At 31.3% G+C, this 24,378-nt stretch overlaps 1 protein-coding gene across 11 annotated transcripts in view; it reads left to right on the top strand.

The window, feature by feature from the left end:
- Window positions 1-24,378, top strand: part of LOC100166583 (protein alan shepard) — a 126,684-nt gene that overhangs the window by 55,976 nt on the left and 46,330 nt on the right. For 10 of the 11 annotated variants that reach the window (XM_029488906.1, XM_029488905.1, XM_029488908.1 and 7 more), the window contains one exon: window positions 17,893-18,171. In XM_029488906.1, coding sequence (XP_029344766.1) covers window positions 17,893-18,171 — 279 coding nt within the window. Of the gene's footprint in view, window positions 1-10,823; window positions 11,119-17,892; window positions 18,172-24,378 lie in introns of those variants that run through there. The other variant, XM_008190263.3, reaches the window with a different exon arrangement.

The following is a 24,378-nucleotide window of genomic DNA, read 5'->3' as shown; positions in this document are numbered from 1 at the left end:
TGCATATACATATTGAATAACTAATCAAAAAGAATGATATTTATTTAACAAACTTAACTAAATAATAAACTGTAATAAATCACGTGGGTCAGTATAAACTTTCTATCGATAATATTCACGAACGTGCTTGATACAAAGTTCTGTCGTTTTCATATTCCCTATCCGTTCGAGTATTACAAGCAATATATTTATTATTTACACAATGCGTATCGTGTGACCGGCTAATACGTTTTATAATTATTTTTATGATTTATTATTAATTTACAACAACGTTGATAGGTATTCTTCATTCTAAGTTGGTATTTTACGACAGTGGATACCCTATAAGCATAGGCGCAAATAGACAAATTATTTTGGAGGGACTAAACCCCTCCTATAATATTTTATAGTTTTATAGTATATCTTATAGTTTCAACTTATACAATCATTTAGATATAGAGAAAGGGAGATCTAGTATGTGAAGATACGTTAATATTTTGGTCGTATTTTTGAACTTATGAAATTCCAAATCCCGAATTGAGTTCCACAGCGTATAATATTAGTCCCGTGTGATTTATACAAAGCGTATGGGCTACCTCCACACACGCGTATTACAAATTTATAATTTGAAATTTAAATAATAGAATCTTCTTTTTTTAAATTTATTTGTTTAAGCTCAATAAGTTTTAGATTATTGTTGATATATTGTATATTTTAAATATTGTTCCTCTTATATGTATGAGAACTATATTTTTAAATTACGATTTTTAATTTGACTATGAAATACAAATATTGCCTATGCGGCTATAGTGACTATATAGCCGATATACTGTATTCGCGACGTCAAACTTCGAAATTTAAACAAAACATAATATGTTATGTGTTTAAGTTTCAAGTTGTTTAGTTGATTAAGATTAAACTAAAACCTATACTTATAATAGGTACCTACTATTCTTTATCCTTTCAATGTGAATAACGATGCTTATGATGGTAATTTATCCGTATTTATCATCATCTGCACAAACGCGTGGCTGTTAGTTAAATCATTTATAATAGTACCTATGTTGATACTTTTTTGATTAGCCGGCTATATTCTATTGATTATTCGTAACGGTCAAGGTCCTTTATTATTCGCATATAAGTTATATCAATCAATAACAGTAGAGCCGTACAGGTAATGCATATATAAAGAGAGAGAGAGAGAGTTGTGAATATGAAATATTATACGTGGATTTCTGTATTTGATGCAAAGGCTTGGACAAGAGGAAAAGTATGTATTAATTTCGTTTTTATACCGAAGTCCTATGCAGTATGCATAATATGTTTTTTTTCTATAATTCCGAAGTTGGTGAGCCCTGATTATGTTTATACTCGTAATATATATTATTATACATTGGTGTATATCTTGAAAGCCTTCTTGGTAAAGCCATACAAGGAAACGGATGAATAAAAACCCGTACACAATCGATTCATTTCACGTAATTCTAAACTGCTGTCTGCTGTGAACACTTAGAGTTCAAGTTGAATTTTGAATTATAGAGCTAAAATCGTATTGTAATTATGAAACTTTATTTTGCTTTCATAAGTACATAGTGTTGTAATTCTTCTGCACTCACAAGAAGTATCATTAGCTATAATACGTTTACACATAAGTATAAAACATTTATTGCAAGAGGTTTTAGTACCTGTATAGGTGTACAATATAACATTTTCGTCGTTGTATTGAATTTTAAATAACATGGGATGCGTGCTTATGTTTGGCACGAATGTTTAAGTAATAAGATATCCACGAACACATAATTATTTTATTAAAAAAACCTAAGTTAATTGATAAAGTATGATATAAAAAAAAAATGTTTTATATGATATTATATCTATGGTTGGTCAAAGTATACCTATAACATTAACAATATTGTTGTTAATGACTTACTAACTTTTGAAACGTGAATTAAACAATTTTTATATAAATATTTACTTATAAATTACGGTAATATATTAATATTTAATGTTGTGTTAATGTTCAAAATGTCACGTTGAAAATGTGCAATCAACTATTTATTTGATTTTTCTTCAATTTAATTTCGTATATTAATTTAATAAGTCAAGTATATAAGCTACGTGTTTTCAATTCTGAGTGGCCGTTTTAATTTATTTATCAAAAGTATTCAGATGTAATGGTTCAAAAATCCAATTCAAAAAATCTTGGATAGTTGTATTCATGAGATTTATTTAAGCCACTTGTGTATATAGGTACTATTTATTTATTTATCTGTCTAGTCTTATATTTTACTCCGTGGAATTGATAATTTAATCATGTTGTCATTCAAATGGTGTAAGTTTATTTTTACGACTCCTTTAAATTTTCCCTTTAGCAATTTAAAAACGCACATATATAATATTATAATATATACATTTATATATATATACTTAAATTATATTGTTTCTTTAATGTAATTTTTGAAAATGAATCCACGCGTTCGAGTCTCGCGTCTAAATGAAACTGTTTCTGAATCCAAAACGAATAAATAATTTATCCTCTTCAATATAATAGTACATATAGGTAGGTATAGTTCATACTTGAGTTATAAGATACATCATATAGATGATGGAGATGGTTTTTTTTTATAGCATTTGATGATTTACAAAATATGTCGAAATTGGGGCATCTGTTTATGCTCATCGACGAACGATATTTTAAGTAACAACGTAATTTAACTTGACTACTTCTTGACATTGATTAATTATCATAATTTCTTTGTTTTTCGTCCCTTCGAAATATTATGATTGAAACTTTGTTTCAAATAAAAACTAACGGTCGGAAAGTTTTGTTAAATTTTAATACCTATTGTCTCGACGTATTAAATTATTCATCAATGCGGTCCAATTGTTTTATTCGTGCAAACAATTTGTTGGCGGCTATAAGCAAAAATACCGATCTATCGTGCTTAAAATTTTTGAAATGTTTTATTATGCGCTTCCGCTTGATTGAACTTGAGTGTTTCTATAGCGTTTATTATAAGTTTCCATATTGGAAAAACAGACCTTATATATAGAGAGAGTCATCAGAGATTAATTATTTATACACGATAATTCGAAGTAGTGGAAGTGTTAACAATTGAATATGCCATAATATTATACGTCATTATTGTTTGTGCTATACGTTCGGGGTGCGAGTGGAGAAAATTAGAATAATTCGTTCGTTAAATTTTACAGTTGATTGTGTTTTCCTCGGTCGTATACGATTGGCGAAAAATCGTCTCCGCCACAGTGTGCAGGGACAGGATCGATAATCTAATATCAATGATAAGCTGGTCATCTATATTATATTGGTACATTTAGCTAGAATAACCATTTACCATATTATTGTATAGGTAGGTAGTAATATTATTGTGTACGTGGCAGTTATCTAGCTATTATAGTTTGGAGTTCCAAACAATATCCGCTTACGAATTTAGAACGAGGGTGGAACGAGTTTAACTATCGTAAAACATATTATTACACTATACAGTATACACTATACATACATACACATGCGTATACGAATTGTCTGGTTCTTGTCACGCGTGCACAAAACACGTATTATAATAATAGGTAGGTAGGTGGGTACACTAATGCTTTAATTTTTATCAAAACGTCAGTGCAGTATAGACGGTACGTTTCCATCATTTCTACATGCGTTATTCAAACGATTGTCGGGGAGTATACTTTGGCTACTTGTGCTGGTGGTTAAGTGGGTGGGGGTCATTTATCTACATGGTGGTGGGCAGCTTATGCAAATGCGTTCCATATCAATCGCAACGTGTTGTGTGCACCAGTACTGCAGTTATTGTGCCATTGCGGGACGTCTTATCTTATACGAACGGCGATAAACACGCACACATTTGTCGGAACTACTGCTGTATATTGTATATAATTAAATATGTATGTACGACCACAGTGATTTATTGGGGAGTACAAACAGCCTATATTATCCAAGTTTTCGCATTTTTGCGCATTTTATTACTTGAACAAATTATTATTCTTTTTTCTGGCACGTATACGATGTTAAATAATTATATATTGTATATAAAAATATCTTATGTAACACATCGTAAAAAGACAATCGATTTGTGGCGGGTCTATCTTATTTGGTAGAAACCTTAAAACCGATGTTAAATTATTGACTTCGAAAAACAATTCTATCAGAGTCCGCGATTTGTACATTAAAATTATCAAGTTTAAGTTACCATTAATAAAATTCATCACCATTATTTTGACATTCTTCTAGAATTTTACAAAAACTTAACTTAGGTAATACTTAAAGCATTTTGAAATAATAACTTTTTTGAAATCCAACTCGTATCTTAACTATATTATATGTACATATTGAACGTTCAATGTTAAATCTCAATTTCACATCTAGAGAGATGCCATCCAGTAATAAACTGCGGTAGGTTTGTACAATTATACCTAACCTTCTGACATTGTCTTAAAAAACGTTTAGTAAATTAACATCGCATATTATAAAGGAAACGGGACTCATTATATTATATCATAATAACATATTATAGTTGTGTATATACACCTCTAGATGTACTCAGAAGCTAATAGGAAGGGAAAATACTTAGCGGCACTACCCGTAAAACTCGAGTACCTCCCATTTACGATAACTGCTTTTAAGTTATATATATATAAGCAAAATGTTACAAACGCACTACTGTCCTGCGGCTATATAATATAATATTATTATACAGTAATATTTGTTTAATATACTTATACGCACATATACATTTCAAGTATACTGTATATTATTATACCATTTTATTATCGTGCAGTGCTACATCAGTTCATATGACTATATACGGTGGTTATTGGTCGTGTGAGGTGGTGTTTTCTCTCGAGTCTCAATTGGGGGCGTATCGATTTGTTAGTTATAACAATAATATTATATTATATACACAGTAGCGCATATATATGTATATATGACTGCGCAGTCCGCAGGGTGTAATTGTCGCGTATAATTTTATAGGGACACTGCAGCGGCCCCGGGTCCTATGTTTGGAGAAAAAAAAGTAATTTCGACTTGCGCATTTATTTTGAGCTGTGGCAGTAAATACTTCAAGTATAACTTTCGTATATATAGCGTTTTGCGTGTTATAATCGTGTTATAATCTTTGTTCGTTTCGAATGATTTTCTCGTGAACAGATCTGAGCTCCGTTTCAGATTAGCAGTTTTTATTTTGATACATAATAATATATATCTATATAGGTACTGTTTTAGACGCCTAAAGCACTATATTATATTGATTTAGAAAATCGGAGTGACAAGAGTCCCGAGAGTGCGTGAGAGAAGAGTAAAAAAAACATAATGTTTGGAAACTGCAACAATCTGCAACGGTGACTTATCGGCCGAGAACGGTAATATAATATTATTATGATATTCACCTACAGTTTGTTTATATTATATTTGATTTATTTTTTAACGGCGTCGGCCGCGCGCGCGGGTCAAAGATTAACGATGAGACCGCTCGCCTCCGCTATTAAAATATTGTTATTATTATCATAATATTGTAATACCTACGCGCGACGGTGTTTTATAGCCAACATTTTTACCTCGTTGCAAGGTCGCCGCCGCAACCGATGCGTTTCGTGCAATGCGCGCGCGCGAGCGAGCGATTGCAAGGTCTCTCGAGCAGCATAATAATATATTATACTCAGCGATTCTTGGCCCCCGCCGCCGTTTCCTCCTGCAGTCCGCGGACGTGCAATTTTTTTTCTCCACTTACGGTTCTCTGGGACGTGTAGGTAGGTGGTATCTGGTATAGGTACGTGTTTCCGCATACTCGGCAGCCCATATCCGCGCGGTCGGGCGTCTCGACTTCCGTACTCGGGACGGGGTGAATCTGTTCGGTGCACCGAATTGTAGCTGTTTATATACCGCCATGTAGGTAAGTATAATATATATAGCTGGTATACTTTGATTCGACAGACCGTGTGGCGTGCAACCGCAAATATTATATTAGGCCTGAAATGTTTTCCGTCACTGAATATACCGAGTGACAGGCTATTGGCTAATACTATATTCTTACATATATATGGATAGAAATATGCACACAATATAATATGCTGAGTGCAGGACATTCGAAAATATTTGTTATCGGCATAATCGTGTGCGATGGCCAATCAATAAATAATAGCTGTGGTACCTATACTATAAAATATTAATAGATTTAATTTTTATATATTTTTTTATTGATTTACATTATAAACATACTTAATCTATATAGTCACATTAATGTAATGTATTGATCCAATGTATGAAACATTGTTATGTGATACTATGAACCGTTGTATAATAGGTGTATTATTATATTATTGAGCAAATTGTTATTGTTAAACGGAATTTGTTTACCGCGCTAATGATTAAATGGTGAAAATTGAGTTTTAGAATATAGATATACCATTAAATATTATGTATATTAATCACTGTAGCCGTGCATGTCAAGAGTGACAAAATTCTTGATAAAATCTAACACAGATATTTTGGGGGACCAAACTCTAACCTATCCCCATCTGATTCCCGCCTTATATGCAAGGGTCTGAAACCAAATGTGTAGTACAGAGTTCGGGAATTTTAGGGATCGTCGTTAATTGCTCGTGCATGTCGAGTATCTACAGTAGCCGGCCGTGTATTATCATATAAATGTGAATTTTAAACGCGTTCGTATACCTAAGCGTCCGTGCTGTAACGACCTCGATGTTCGAATAAGGTAGGTTATCCGAATCTTAATCTTAATCACCGTAACCGCTGTATATAGTCTAGTTTAGAGGGAGATCTGAACACGTATAGAGTAAACGAATCCCTGCATATCATAAGCTGCACCTTTACAGTATATTCTCTTCTGGTTATAATATTAGGTATGTAATATTTAGGGTGTTCGCGAGGATAATACTTTGCTGATAGTATCCACATATATATCACTATTATAATATAATATGTAATGAAATAAAGTATCAAACGCAATTTTTTAGATTGGTAGATTTTCCTGATTAAGTATTAAAAACATACAATCGTATACAATATGTATGCGTTATTTTATTATACTCATTTTTTTTTTTTATTTCACGCATTGATATATTTTATTTATTTTACATCGGGCAACGTTTGTATATACATTTTATATTGATTTATAGCCATTGCACGATGTATATATATATAATATATATATATTAATACAAACATTGTTCGAAACATTTTTATAGTGAACGGCTCACATTTGATAAAACCATTTTAGTATAATATGTTCTCGGTATTTTTTTTTTATAAAATGATTTTCAATAAACTTTTTTCTTTTTTTATTCGCCCACTTTATTCGTCTGACGGATTAATTTTCCATTGGCCCGTTTTCGGGGGACCGTTTTTCGTGCCCGTCAGATCAATTTTCTCTGGCCATTTTTTTTTCCGGGCCTGCATTTTTTCCGTTGGGTCATTATTACCGATTACCCCTCAGGCGTATTCACGTCGAATGCGAATTTAATTTCCCCGTCACGACAGTCATCATTAATAACACACACGCGTATGCAATTTAAGTCCGTCGGTGCATATACTATACCTATATGTACGACACAATAAAGTTAAGTGCAAATGAGCAGAGTCCGGTATAATATATTTCAGTGACGATATCGGACAAACGCGCGCGCTGCAGCGACTCGCCCAAAAAACGATTATCTCTCCGTCGCACATACAAGACATAAAACATTATAATATTATTACTATATTATAGTCGTCGTCGCCTATTTGGCACCAGCGCTACGACACGAACCGCGAGCTACTGCATACAGTCCAGGACGTTTATTTTTTCAATATCGTTCACTATTAAATTCAACGCCACTGTCGTAATACTATTATTATTATTATTATAGTGTGTGGATATATTTATTATATATATATATATGTATAAGTTATATTATGTATTATGTATAATATAATAATAATAATATATTAGTTTATTCTTAGAGAATGATATCGACCGGTCAGTGAGAATTTAAGCGTATAATATATATTATGAGACATTTATTGTTATAAAAATATTGACTTTACCCTTCGAGACTGAATGTGAATATATTATTATTATTATTATTATTTTTATTATTAAAAACATCATCATTGTCCGTGTATCGATTATTCGATGAAATTCTGTAGTTGTCATTATGTTGTATTTGTATAGGAAGCGCATAACAATGCCGTTGATGTCGTCTCTGCCGCGCGCACTCTGCACCCTCTCAAAATGTTCTATAGATAAAATCGCATTACGATCAAATATTATGACGTGACTCTCACCGTGATTTTACAACCGTGTAGTACATTATATACATGTTTTTGGCATTCGATAAAATATGTTACATTTCAAATTACCGAAGTATAACAATATTATGTTATATGAAGTGCTTGAGTTTTATTTATTTGCCTTGCATCGTATTAATCCGTATTGAAAGCGCAGCAATGCTGCAGTAGGCGTATGCAGTTCAATAGAAAATTCAATCAGTTTTTGTGAAATTTCGTCGTAGAAATTAGTGCAATGTAATTTATATTGTATAACAAACGTTTTTTTATTGGTGGGTACCAGTCTTGTAAAGAATACTTTTATTTTGTATTCGGAATACATATTCGAATAAATGAGAATTAAGGTATTCAGAATACGTATTCGAATAGTTCTTAAAAAATATATTCAGAATATATATTCGAATACTTTAAAAAGTATTCAAATACTATTAGAATACCTACTTTTTTCACAACTAATTTCGCTGTTTTTGAATGATTGGTAATTAACATTTATTAATTAATAATTAAAAACACATCGTAAACATAAGTTATTTATAAATTTTGACCACATATGATACGGCCGATATGGGTCATACAAGATACAACACGCATTGGTGTTTATAAAAATAATAATATCATGGGCCAATATTATATTTCGTTCAAAGAATAAAATGTTCATGATTTATAATAATATGTCCTCTCACAAATTTAAAAATCATTTTTCTAGATTGGAAAAAAGTATTTTTTTAATGAATAAAAAATACAAATAAAAGTATTCAAAATACGTATTTGAATACTTTTTAAAAAAAGTATTTAAAATAGTATTCGAATAGAAAAAAAAATACTCAAATACTTTTATTCGAATACTTTACAATACTGGTGGGTATTACATTACATTTTTTTAAATCTGTCGATATGGTTAATTTCTGCGTTTCAGTGTATTGTAGAATAAGTATAGTTATTATGGACAATGTATAGGCAGATCTTACACTATAAGGGTTAAGGATTTTTCACTTCTATACTTCAATGTAGTATGTTGACGTATGATAAAATGCATTATATGTACAAGGAGAGGCCGAGAGGGTGTTATAGATATTTTATGGTGAGACATCAGAAAGTTGGAATCAAAAATAACATAATTTATATTATACATTCTTCAGTCTTGACTGTCCATATACATCAATTCGATTGCAGTTTTGGAATTTCCAATGGTTCGACGATTTGGGCTCTATATAGTCTATACTCGCCGTTAAAGGATATTAAGCCTGGTGCATACCTATAATTGAGGACGTTTCTTCCCTGCTGTTTTGTCCTGTTTTGTCAAAATATTGAATTTACAGACTTTCTTCTCTAGAAATTATTAAGAATTTAAGATAGGACATTTAGTCTTGGGCACCACGGGTGGCATTATATCCATTATAGGACGCTTGGTCCCTAGTTTTTAAATCCTCATCTTCATTAATTTCTTAGAAATAATAATATTTAAAATTTTTAAATCAATAAAATAAAAATAAAAAATGTTTACAAACAATTACTATTTATTATGTAATACAAAATATAGAATTTAGGTACAAATAATTAAAAGTTAAACCTCTATCGTCTCACAAATGTACACTTAATTATTAACAATTATTCATTTACGTCAACTTACTCATTTTTTTAAATAGGTTATCTGAAATATCACCATCATTATTATAAACTCAATTCTATAAAAGTATAATATTTAATTTTCTTTGTTTTAAAATTAATTATTATTGGCACTTTTGTTATTTAATTTTTTTATTTTGTCCCGATGAATTAATAATGAACTAATATCGAATTGATTTCCAAAATTTGTATTATTTTCTTACTATTTATATGTAATTAAAGAAATTAATTAATATGAATAATGATTTAAGAAAACGGGGGCAAATGTTCCATTGCAGTCAAGATACGCCAGCTGGGATCAGACGTTTATACGGCCAATCGATCACTACCAGGGACCAAAAATCCTATTTTAATATATTTTTCGGGAACGAAATGTCCTTGATTCACCTAGGTAATTGAACTTTTTTTTATGTCGTGCTCGTTTCGAATAATAATAATGTGCGTATTACCTACCTACGGTTTTCGCGGGTAGTCCGAGTCGGTATTGTACATTATTACTATAGGTAGATACGTTTGTTTAAATCGCCATTACGCTACTGTATACAAAATTATATTATAATAACTTCGGGCGATACAGTAGCAATATTATAGTTGTAGTTATAATACATTGTATATTATGATAATGTTTTGAGCTGGGTGTAATACAAAATCGGTTGCGGCGGCGTCGGCGGTGGCACGCTAATGTTCGATATCACATTTCACGTCCTAAATACGTTCTTATCTTCGGTCCGCCGTGTGTGTAATGTTAAAATGATGTTATATTAATGGTGTGTATAAATGTTCACGCCATGAGTGTGTGCGAGACTGGTTGACAAAAAAAAAAAAAAAGAATGATGGTCTGTATCACATAGTGGCATTCTGGCCCTGTCCGGGTTACGCCCTCGTCGATTTCGTTCTTATCTAAAAAAAAAACATAACTCTAACAATGTATGTATACTGTATAGTATATTATGTTCGTATAATAAAATTGTATTATAATCTCCTATCCGTCGCCGGATAATATGGAATTGGTAGGTCCCTTTTAAATTTTAATCCTCATTGTGATTCCTTCAGTGAATTTCCGCTAACGCTACAAGAACGGTCGCGCGTTTTGATAGTCGTTAATTTTTTTTTCTCTTGTCGCCATCTTATATATAGTATTATTAAATTACATCCTTCAGACTACAGTTACGTGACGACCCGTTCCTTTGGTGAGTTCTTTTTATTATCATATTATTATTATGAAGAAGTCGGTCTTTGAGCGCGTTATAAAGTAAAGGTTATTCCTGCATACTATACACTGTATACGTGCATTTTTTAATATTTTCGTTGAATATCTTTGCGGCGATAATACGATTTCATAATGACTATAGTACGTGGATTACTAACACTCAATGTATTTATTATAATATATATAATAGGTGTATAATATTGTATTTCGCCGCGAGTCATTACGCGCCACCGTTTTATTATCCGTTTCTATTATATATTTTTTCGTTGTTATTATTATTATTTTTTTTAATGTTTTTTGTTAACATCGTTTTTGTAGTTTTATATGATATTCAAGAAATTAAAATCACAACCGATCCGCGATCGCTGAGCACGACCACGAAATCGTCACCGGCTGTACAGTCGCAGATATCGTAAAAAAAAATAGTATATGACGTAGGTACCTAGTGACCAGACATACATTTTTTATTTCATTTTCCTAGTGTCCTTAACAATAATGTTTGAACCTAACAATTAGGTCCACAAAACTAAAATTTTTTTGTTGAGAATATCACATGCTAATATTTTTATTTTTCATAATTTAATCATTCGTTTATATTTTATGCTTTGGTCCCCATATTTAATGTACATTTAATCATACAAAATATAAGTAAATATAAGTACAGTTTGTAGTAGCCATAGTAGGTACTAATCACACTGCCGTGCACTGTATAGTACCTGCACATAATGTATTTCGACCATGTTTTTAAATCAGTCATTTTTCAGTCAGAAGAGCTAAAATTGAAAATGCACCTTTTTTTAGATTTTTGTATCTGAAGTCACTGCACACGACGTATATCCGTCGTAGGTAATACCGTAAAAACGTTGGTCCCAATAACAATTATAGTATTTGTAATGTGCTGTAGCGCGATGAGCATATTATTCACCATTCGCATTTTTTTAAAGTACAAACTGTGTGAGTCATTGTCGTCACGCGCGTACCTATATGTACGTACGGCACATTCAAATGTGCAAAATGTGTGCGCGCGCTTATTACAACAATAATTATTGTACCTACCTCTCTATTAATATTATACATAATAATCATAATAATAATATATACCGTACAACGTATTATACTGCTGCACCAGCTCCAACTGCAGAAGTGCAGACGGAAGGGGATATCTCGTAGTACGTGCGATATTATATTTTATAATCGTTCATATTTTTTTTCCGCAGTCCGGAACCGTGTGCGTATCCGGTTGAACTCTGATTTGTATTATACATATATTGCATAATAATATTATTTTATACACCTATCTGCAACTATATACTTCTTTCTTATACATTCACGTATGATATATCCGCCCAGCGGTAAGAGACGGCCCCGACTATATCCATTTATATATATCGCATACAAGTTTTTGCGGTGAAATGTGCAGCAGTAAGAATATATACTGCAATACACGTGTAAACGTATGTGTGCGCATTTATATACACGAGAAATAAAAAAAAGGCGGATTAGATTATTATTTCTTTTCCTCTTTCTTGTTTGTTCGTTTACGTTCGAAACTACATATTCTAAGAGGCATAGTAGGTAAGACTGTACGTTTTTTTTTTCATCGAGCACTGTAATTTTATACTATATAGCGAAATATATTGTTGCTGCAACGTTTATATAACTCATCATCAGTCTTGCCCCCCTCTCCCTAGTGTGTCGGAATAATAAGTGTTAATTACACTAATGAGAATACTTAAAAGAAATTGTTATTTAACGGTGTTGGCGTGTACCTCTATGCCATATTATAATAGTATAATACGGGCACCAGCCATAGTCCAGTAAGTACTTATCATATTATGAACTTCATTATTTTCGTTCCCCGTTAAATTGATGGATTTAATAATAATTTAATAACTGTCTTGGGCGGGGAAAGATATATTAATTTATTCGTTTTATATTAATTACAATGTCAGAATACAGTGGAAAACGCCTGGATGTTTGCTTTACACTTTTGTCGGTACCTATAATATAATACTATATGCGTGGGTATCATGTACGCATGTATATATGCTAATTTTAAACGGAACAGTTGTTCAAATATATGACAAGTAGGTACACCACGCACAGAGCTTGAAACTAGAGTTTGTCAATTATCGTGGACACGTTGTGTGTTTACTGAAAAAAAATTATACATTAGTGAGTTTTGAAATAGGTAGGTACCTATATACTTCAAAGAGCGAATTTACAAAGATTTGTCCAATGTTTAAAACTATTGTTATTCTTATCGGCGCCTGTTCGATTACGAATTAAGATTACTATATATTGATATTCTACATACTATATGTACCTAGTACGTAACTAAAACTAAAAAAATCAATTAAACATAGGTACCTATTTAGTTTTAGGTGCGGTTCATTTGAGTTTTTTAGGCCTATAGTTTTTTTTGGTGTATGCATTTCATATCTGTTCGAACATCGAAATCTATTATCTTTGTTTGTTCTAAATGCAATATTATACTTATCTGTTCACGGAATATAATGTAATATTGATGTAAAGCACTGTGTGTTGGATTATCAGTAAGATAATACACAGTTAACCTTCGTTTGTACTTTATTCTGTTTATCACGATGTGATCGCACGAAGGTACCTACAACCCCCACGGCTAATCTCGGTGCGTTTATTATCCGTAAAGCCTTTTCTCTGATGATATTTCATGTCGATAACGTCGTGTGACATGGTCGTCGGAAGCCAAAGGACGTCATCGGTATATATGGTTGTAAATGTGTCAAATATGCGTCAGGAGTCCTCTTTGTGATGATGACACAATATTGCATTTTGCATTATTATAATCATAATACATTTATATTATATACATTATAAAGTTATACCCCTGTGGTTAATACAATTTTGAACCCTTTTATTATTATAATAATATAGTGTCATCGGCTTGCTATTTCCTACAATCGTCTATATAGCGTTATCGATTTCTCGCTAAAGTCTGGTTTTAAACACATTTAATGTGACATCGACCAACCACGTTTGAAAGAATGAACTTTCAGTGGTAAGGAACTTAAAAGATTTCATGATGGCGTTGAACGAGTTGTGCGACTTGTGAGTTTCGGGTAATTGACTTTGTGAACTGCTTGTTCAGAGGAAGTTATTGTCACACGTTTGCCCCAAAACGGATATAATACGTTGTCTTATAAAATCCAAATATATATATAAATATATTTGTTGGAGTGCTAGTTGCAGAGTTAACTGTATAGGGTGCTCTTGGAATGAACAGCAGAAAGGCGTCTGTTTGTTTCCTGCGAGGTTTCCTGTAACGGTCTGGAACGTATAAAATATGTTCAAAACGTCGTGATTTTTGTCCATACACATTTTATACAAGCCATTTCGTTTGATCATATCGTGCAGGAACATGTGTGTTCAAAATGTTTCCGTTGAAATCCCAGTTGATATAAAAAAATATGATTTCCTATAGTAATAATATTATTAAGTGATTTTTCTGGAACGAATATTGCTGGTAAGGTTTATACAAATTACACAGTATGCACTATTTGTTAGTTTAGTTCGAATTTCGTAAAAATATAGTAGATAAAGTATATTGGTATAAATAATAGTTGTGTACACTGTTGGGAATTTTTTAATTTAACTTTAGTAAGTACAACCGCACTGGTTACGCCTTTTTAATAATATTTAAATGCAAACTACGCGCATAATATATTTTGATGACATTTCATGATGTCTACCCAATGACCCACATTCGTACACACTATAATATACATATGCGTATACTTATATAGTATTGTTACCATAACCGTAGAGCGTATTAACAAAAACCGAGCAAAAACAACAACCTACTATATTATAAGTCCATATACATATATATATATATATATATATAACTTCTAAAAACGCCACAATTGTCATTTTTGTCATAATGACGTGACATGGCGAATCCTACATTTGGCTTTCAAGTCATCCAATTAAAACATTTTTAATTCTATTTATTATTTTCGTGCATAAAACCTACATGTTACCTATAGACCTAACAGGTATAAATGAGTATATATATATAAGTATATACTTAGATATAACTATACTTAAGTGTCACGTTTGTCTCCAAACTTCCAAATTAAATTTTGTTTATAATATATTGTGTTTGTTACATATACATATTGAATACACGTAGGTACATTATACCTATATATAGTATTATGCACTAGCAAAAACAAATTAATTATATTTTCAATTTCTCTCTTGTTGAACGGTTTTAAATTGCTATTTGTTCGATTTATTTTTTAAACTTGAAATTATCTAGGTATGCCTTTTTTGGAAGAAGTTGCAGAATAAATTATTTCAGTTAACTGCTTGGTATAACCTATTAGAAATTGGATTTATAATGTATGCTAAAAAAAATGTCAAATTACATTATTTGGTTTCCACCCCTAATGTTTCTAATGTCATTTAAATTACATGTTTTTTGAATACTGGGTTTCAACTTGCATTGAAAAATAGTTTGAACTTGTTCTATAACATACATTTTTGTGGCTACAGCATATTTTAATAGTTATTTAACTGGTTTTATTGATAAAGCATTACTATTGTTGCTGTAATGTCAGTGACGCATTGGTATTCCGGAAAACTCCTTCCATCGCCTGTATGTATCACAAATTTATAACTATAATGTGATTACTTTAATTTTACTAATTTAAGATAACATATGGTTCATGAGGACATGTATTTAAATATTAAATTAATAACAATTATTGTTGTATTTGTATTTCCATTCAGTACTCTTGTTTACCATAGAAAAACGACAAATTATGAAGTTATAATATTAGAAGAAGTATCAATTAAAAATGAATTATTTTAAGTTCGTAACATTTAATAATATAAAATATAAATCAATTAAAATACTATCGCTGTACCTATCTGATATTCTACATTTTTAAATGCTACATGGCATTTTATATGTAAATAATGAATTAAAAACTGATTATTCAGTACATTATATTATTAATATGGAGTTATGTAATGATGTAATATTAAGAAATGTTCGAATACAATAAAAAAAAAACAAAACCCTAAAATATAACTATTCTTTTCTACATTTCTAATTTTTGTGGTTTATTCGGTAAACAGATTTTATCAATTTACGTCATTATTTTCGCGCTACTAGGTATAATTATATATTATTTACATAATCTTATATTTTAGGGAACATTTTTAATTATTATTATTATATAGTTACATTTGTGCTGACTGCTGATTGTTAATTTTAAAAATTCTATTCTTAAAAAGTCATCTTCTTTGTGCAAAGCCATATGTAATTTTCTTATCATAAAAAAAACTTATGTATAATAATTTTTTATATATTTATTTCATTTTTCCTCTTTTATTCGTTAGAAACATGTATTTATTATGGCTATTTGTACATTGTGTAATTCTATGTACCTACTTAGTTAACTTCAGATAATCAGATGCATTATATTATTACATTGAATGTATATTGTATATAAATAATTGTATTATTTATTAATTTATTAGTATTCAAAGTTATTTTCATAGAATTAATTATAAGATTTCTTACAATAATTGTTCAATTTTTTCCGAGCACTTATGGAAAGCATAACTATTTTGAATGCATATAAAATAACTTTTCATCTGAAGTCTGATCAATGGTATATCAAGTGTAGTACGAATATGAAAATAATTATTCTGAACATTTCAATTGATACAATCATAAAATGTTTGGTCTTCATAAACTATATGCAAAGAATATAAATAATAACATTATTCCTTTCATAAAACTAGTGAAATATTTTTTGTGAGTATACCTGTACTATGAAAACAGTTTTTTAATAACATTGCAGGGTATCACGAAATATTGGCACTTAAACAGTATATTATAAACAAGCGAATATTCAAATAATGTTTAACGATGAAGTTCATTATACCGGAATCTTCAACACTACTTCCAAGACGCTTCCCAATAGAACGTCATGATTAGCTATGTACATAAATTAATGGAGCTGCGGCTGTGACGTTCTTAATTTCAATTTCAAGTCAATATTGACTCAATTATAGTATACATTTACCTGTGAATGTTTTATGTATTCCAAATAAGAATATACAAGTTAGTAATTCACGATCAGTGGAGCACCCTGTTAGAAGTGCACAACAATAAGTATATTACATATTATGTATACATTCATTTTTATTGTTATTTGTGTTTTCGTGTTTGACGATCTAAATGGTTATTTTGCGTTAATAAAACGTATTCCATTACCTCGTTCGTATACACAAACCTTTAATATTATATTTTTCACAAAAAAGATAATTTTGTCATACATTCCACTATCTCTGTCGAAAGTAAAAAACAATATATAATATATATTTGTACAATTAAAAAAAAATTGCTCTGGGGAAGTTTTCATGTCCGGAAATCGCGCGTATCCTAATGTCATCGACCTTGATCATAGGCCGGAAGTGTATATATATATATATATATATGCTTTATGCGGTCGTGTGTGTGTTGCGATGTGGCCTGGCTTATCGCAAGAACAATATTCGTTCGCATTTATTTATAATGACTCATTGTAATAACATATCATACGTTTATACTTTAAACTCTCCAAAAAATTAATGTTAAAAAAAAAGACGTGCATGCTCTGTACAAACGATAGCTCTCACAGATTAATAATAATTTTTTGAAAATAATAGTACCTAGTAATAATGTTTTGGTCGGCTTTTGTTTCATTTGTTTCAGCGCGCGCAGTTGGGTTGCGGTTACAACACTACCGGCGGTAACCAAGGTTTGACCAACACGACCTTTGGTGGAAAATCGGGCACGGTACCTGGCCATCACAGTGGCCCGCCCGGTATGACCGGCAACTATGCTAGTGGCGCCCCTACACAGTACCATCACAGAGCGACGGCCGGTTGGAACTCGGCGCCCTTACCTGCCCAACAGTATCGATACGGAACCGGTCCAGTAACGCAGACCACCATGTCGCCGTACACGTCCTACAACCCCAATCCGACCACCGTGAGTATTTTTCGCCTTGTTGTTTTATTAAGTTTTTTTATTTTATCGAACGCGAAACAGTTTTATACCAACTCTGATAACTATAATTATGTAGGCATATAATATAGACTATAATATTAATTGTATTATTATGGAAAACAAGTCGTACTGCGGGTAGGATATTTGCAATTTTTTTTGAGTACTATTACGCTTGTCCGGTGTTGGTAAAACACCAATGAGTCTCCACTTTAGATTTTTAGTGTTTTATTATTATACCTATATAATGTAGTCCGCAGCCTGTTTAAAACATTTTTTTTATAGTGCACTTTGCTTGACCGTATCAATATTTTAAGTTTAACATTTTATTTGATGACTTTAATTGTACGCTCTTCGGATTGTAAAAACGTTGCTTAGCATACTTAGACTTTTAATTTTATCGGCTATTAATTAGAATGATATATAAGACATATGCATGTAAATATATTGGTCTCGCGCTTATTGTTAAACGGCTTATCTAAAGAGAGGATTGTCTTTATATTAAGTATAACTAATTCTAACATTAAAAAAATATGGTATCAGTTACCGCCTACTTCAGTTATAATTTATAGTTATTAGTACCCAAGGACAAGTCCAGTGTTAATAAGTTGGAACCGAGCTAATAATGCATAATAAGAATTTCACGGTTTGCGTGGGATTAAAAAAAAAATGTTGAGGTTGGTTAGTGTCAATGGAATTTTTATTTTTCATCAGTTTTATTATAATAAATATTTTGCAGTTCGCTAATTATTCGAATAAATTATATATAATATTAAATATCGTATACTATAAATAAGCCTTCTTATAAATATGAATAGAAAAAGAATTAAGTCACACTTTTTATTGCGTTATAACTGCAGTAAAATATTTATTTCTTCAACAAATTCCTTCAACAATTATATACCTACTTCGAATTCTCAAAAAATACTCAATGCACTCTAAAAAAAAATGCTGCTCACTTGTGTTTTACATGTAATCATATTATATTGGTAGACGAATTCGCACAAAACCAAACAGTATTTGTTTATTATTATTATTTTTTATCACTATGTACAGTATGTTGAAGTGTATGTCATCACTCACCATAATATAATCCATTTCTAACGTTTATTTTTCACTGTTCCATTGCAATACTTGCATGAAAAGATTATTATATAAAGTTGAGTCCCACTTTTTTTTTTATGCATATTTTTGTCTATACTTACACTAAAGTGCCGCGATAAGATAAACGATCACGAGTCTAGCGAGTCGTATCTGAGACGAAAATGCACGTATAAAATGCACTGCAAAACTTTGTAGGACGGCAAGTAAAATTATTTCGCGAAAAGACCATATAATATTAGATTGCAAGCAGCGCGCTCGTACTATATTGTGCGTACTGAAAAGTCATTCGAAATGCGAATGGAATTGTGACGATAAAACATAAAACCGTCGCCGTTTATGAAGATCTGAAATCGCCCATTAAAAGCAATCCTCACGTCCGATGTGTGTAAAAATTATTTTGCACATTCATTTGAATAATTTATTGTAAAATTTACGATGTGCCGTCGCGCCATTACAGTGCCAAGACGATGGTATACTTTATACATGTAAACGTATACATATGTAATATGTACGGCGTTGTATTCTTCTCTGGCGTTTTTCGACATTCATTTCGCGAGTGTATTTTTTTTCTTTATACTCATTAAGTACACGTTTTATTTCTCTCAGACAAATTTGCTCTCCATCACAAATATATTGAGACGTATTTTATATTTTTTACAACTTTGGATGAAAATCGTGAATTACTATTTATACCGCATGGCTTATATTAGATATCATAATATTATGTATACCAGTTTATGAGATACACAGGGTCTTCCAAATTGTGTGTGTTAAGAATGGTGGGGATCACCTAAGAACCAACATAATCCCCTCCATTTTATCACGCGAAATTTGGAAGATCCTGTATGTATAATTTATGTGTGAGTGTGTAGTAGTAGTAGTTGTACCCAAATGAGATATACGATGAATAGTATACTCATTGCAAAAGTATCAATTTTCTGGTTGTGTTTGCTGGTATTGATGTGTATGTATATCTTTTTCATTTCAACATACTGAAATTACATCGAGCTGCAGCGTCAACCGTGACATGAATTTAAAATGGCTTTTGTCCAAAGCCTTTGTTTAAAAATTCGGCCTTGAGCTTTTTTTTCCCTCTACAACTCGAACGCGATGATGTCATTAAATAAAGCATGTAGGTTCATTATATAGCTACCTACTACATAAAATGCAACTGCAGTTTAAGCTTTAATTGCATTTTTTCCTTCTATTTTGAATGAATTATAAACCCAAGGTTGACGGCTTTTAAATATATTGCCCTCCTCTCCCGACTATATACTTTAACCCCTCTATACGTTTTCTCTAAACTTCAATTACCTCTATTCTTATTTTTCGTTACACATCGTTTCACGTTCACAACTTTAATTTGCACTGCTACTTCGATGTACATTAATTTAGGTTCCATCTTATAAATATAATACGCCATTCTATTCATTGTGTTGAGACTTTTTTCGAATTTGTTGTTTTCGCATTTTGAACATATCAATCAATGTTATGAATGCACAAATAAATTCAATTCTTGTTTGAAAATTACCAATAGAAATGCGTTTGTATATAATTTTTGAGACTAATTTGTCTAACCTTCAAAAGCAATAAAACTGGTTAACTATAGGACGTACTAGGATTTTCAACTCTCGCCTTTTCGCCTCTGTTAATTTTTACATTTTAATATTTTATATTCACGTTTAAGATAAATGTCTCGTGCTCTATTCATTTGGCTAACTATTAATTGTACAATAAATTATTATATAAAATGTATTAAATCGATCTGTATAGACAATGAGTGTTATTTTCGTATTATTGTCCTATAGTAATTAGTAAATGATTTGTAAATTATTAGTTTTGGCACGTACTTTAATTTATATTTCCAGTTTCAATCTGTTTAAAATAAGTTTATATCATACTATACCTAGTAAGTAGTAGATTAAATGTGCTTATTATTACCATGTTATTCGTACAATATTATTATTAGAAATATTTTAAATGTTTATTAAACTGTTACATTACGATTAAATAATAATTGAAGTTTGGTAATACCGCATGCGAATAATATATATATAAGCTAAATAATTGTTGAAGATCTCGAAATACATTTTTATTTTTCTGAAGACGGTTCTATGTCGTCAAGTTATCTACATTCTACATCTTTATATATATATCAAGCTGGTGGTGTTCTTTGGATAATCCGTTATAGGCAATATATTATATCAAAACCAAAACGGGTGAAACTTTTCAAACTTATCTAATACCACTGTATTCGAGATTGCTTCTGTGCGAACCTCTACTGCCGCCGATTTAGTCGTTACAATCTCGAAGCGTATATATATCCTATGGGTAATTGTATACAACAGCGCGGTTCTCGAATATACACAGCTGGGGTGGTCTGCTAGTTTAGGTACAGGTTTCACGCTTTTGGGTGCAGAACAACTGTATAGTAGATATATTACCTATACTTAATATTATAGTATATTTCTGCAAGTGCGTTCATATTCCGTTAATATGGCTAGGTGGGTAACTACGTTGTTATATATTTCAAATATATTTTGTTTCAAAATTTCGTCCAAAGCCCAATTAGCAGACGTCTTACCGGAATGATTGATCTTATTAGGTATATATTATAGGTGCCTTTCTGAAAACGTCCGTCCGTCCAAAAACATATGGCGCTCGCTCTCAAGCGTTTATTTATATTTCACGTCATACACTCACCTTACACGCATTATTATAATATAGGCATATAGCTATAGATGCATGTGTAAATATTATTATGTTTATATTTTGCGGTGAATTTAGTCGTGCCCAATACTCGCGTGTCGCATTTGCCGACGCAGACTATATAGTCCTAAATATTATATATATATATATAGATATGCGGTATCGTGAGTTCTGAAGGTGAACCTGTTCGTTACGTAAAAATATATTTTAGACACACTACCTATCGTATTCGCGCCCCACTGTGCCAAGCCGAAACGCGCGCTCGAAAGAAATTGAAGTTCGACGTCGGTTTATTATTATTATTTCGGTCTGCGGCACATCGATGAAATCCAAGCGCAAAGGGTGGCGCGCTAGTGCGCGGTGGAGGATAACGTTTCACACCAAAAAAAAAAAAACACTATACACACATGCGCGAACGCTCGCTCGCGGCCATAATATACGAAATGTTTTCGGGGGTATCGAATTGTGTATTATTTTTTTAGACCCGACATTCTTTTATACACTATATACGGGGTGATCCATTTACACGGCCACAATAATTTTCCAATTCGCTTTTTGTGTTTTTGAAAAAAAAAAAATGTTTATACTTATACAGAAAGAATATAATATAGGTACTCTTTATACTAAAACTATTGATTTTACTAGTAGTTATATTGTAAAACCAAAGAAGATAATACACGCTACATACCTACGTAAACATATTTATATAAAATATTTGTTTTACTATTTTTTTTTTAATTACAGCCTATACTTTGAACTCCGCATAGTCTGAAGCCAAATACTTTTCTAAAAATGCAGACGCATAAACTTCTAATATACTAAATAAATAGCATTTAAAGATTATATATATTTCAGTGAGGTGGCTAGTGGACCTGAACTTTGGTGAGGTATATCTTTTGCTATTTTACTCCAATTGCGGGAAATTAAAAATGATTAAGCAGAAACCAAATACTTATTCAGTGTCAGATGTTTGCATGAGAATGTTTAAAAAAGTATCCTGCTTGACCATATAATTCAAAATACAGGCTATTTAAGAAACAAAATGTTCAAACCTCTACAGTAAAATATATGATACTAAAATGTTTTATAGTGCTATAAATAATTTATGGCACCTAAATAAAAAAAGTATTTTTCAAAAACACAAATATCGATTTGGTAAATTAATGTAGTTTTATATAAAGGGTATACACACTGTACATGCAGTGATGACCAGTCCGTGTTTTTTTCCCCCAATTTGTTGCGTATATAAGTCTTCTTTGTGCTTTGCCCGCGCACACATAAGTATAATATTATATTATATAGGTACGTACAAAATAAATAAATAAGTACATAGCACAGCGCAGTGTATACGATTCGTGTGTACCTATAGGTAAAACATAATCTCCCGTTTACGATTTTAAGATGTAACCTTCTCCGAATGCGGTATATATGATTACGATATACGTTCATCGCCTACCCTAATAATGTCACGTCATTTTTTTTTTATCCATCGTAACAGGATAAACGCAGCGCGGTGTCAAAAGAATATTTTATCGTATGCGGTGCAGTCGTACGCGACAAATACTAAAATTATATCATAATAGATTATACGATGTAAGTACACTACTTTTCTTCGGTGGAAAGCTATATTATATTCCTAGCTATGACGTATATTATATTGTTAATTTTCATTAATAATCTCACGTATGTGACACCGGAGATGGCAGTAGTCGTGTAATGGTGGGGGTGGTTGTGGTGTTGGTGGTGGTGATGTCTTAATTATTATCATAATCGCATTTGAGGTGCTTCTTTATGTATAGAGGTGCACGGTGTACCTACTATAGAATATATTTTAGGCTCAAGTGTTCAACTGAATTTTTAATATTTATTAGGTATTTTATCATACGCTGACGAGGGACGAAATATACTAGAGATTATTTATTATTATTATTATTATTTTTTTCGCTGTATAACACAATTACATTAATTAAGTAGGTTAGCAGTTGTTTATTAGTGATATCATTAACCGTTAAAATATGTACTAGGAAAAATTATCCCCTTAGTTTGAATTATTTTTAAAAATATTTTAACGAATCTTATACGTGTATACATATTAGATATATTATTATAGTATAATTTAAATCATTTTTTCTTCATACTAATTAGCCTCATAAACCTAATTTAAGTAATATAATTAACTACTTAACTCGACAAAAGTCTACGAGGTTTCGCCTTTACCCGTCAATCTATTCATCATAAATGTAAGTCATTACCACGGTATTCAACCTCCAGGAGAGTGGGTTATTGCGTTACTTAATTAAACCCATATTGTAAATTACTTTACTCACTCAAAACGTTAACCCTACGAGTATGGTTTTTTATTTATTTATTTATTTATTT

This window comes from Acyrthosiphon pisum, chromosome X (genome assembly GCF_005508785.2).
Source record: "Acyrthosiphon pisum isolate AL4f chromosome X, pea_aphid_22Mar2018_4r6ur, whole genome shotgun sequence".
Classification (NCBI taxonomy): domain Eukaryota; kingdom Metazoa; phylum Arthropoda; class Insecta; order Hemiptera; family Aphididae; genus Acyrthosiphon; species Acyrthosiphon pisum.
The sequence above is the reverse complement of the archived record's forward strand: the minus strand, read 5'-3'. Positions and strand labels throughout refer to the sequence as shown.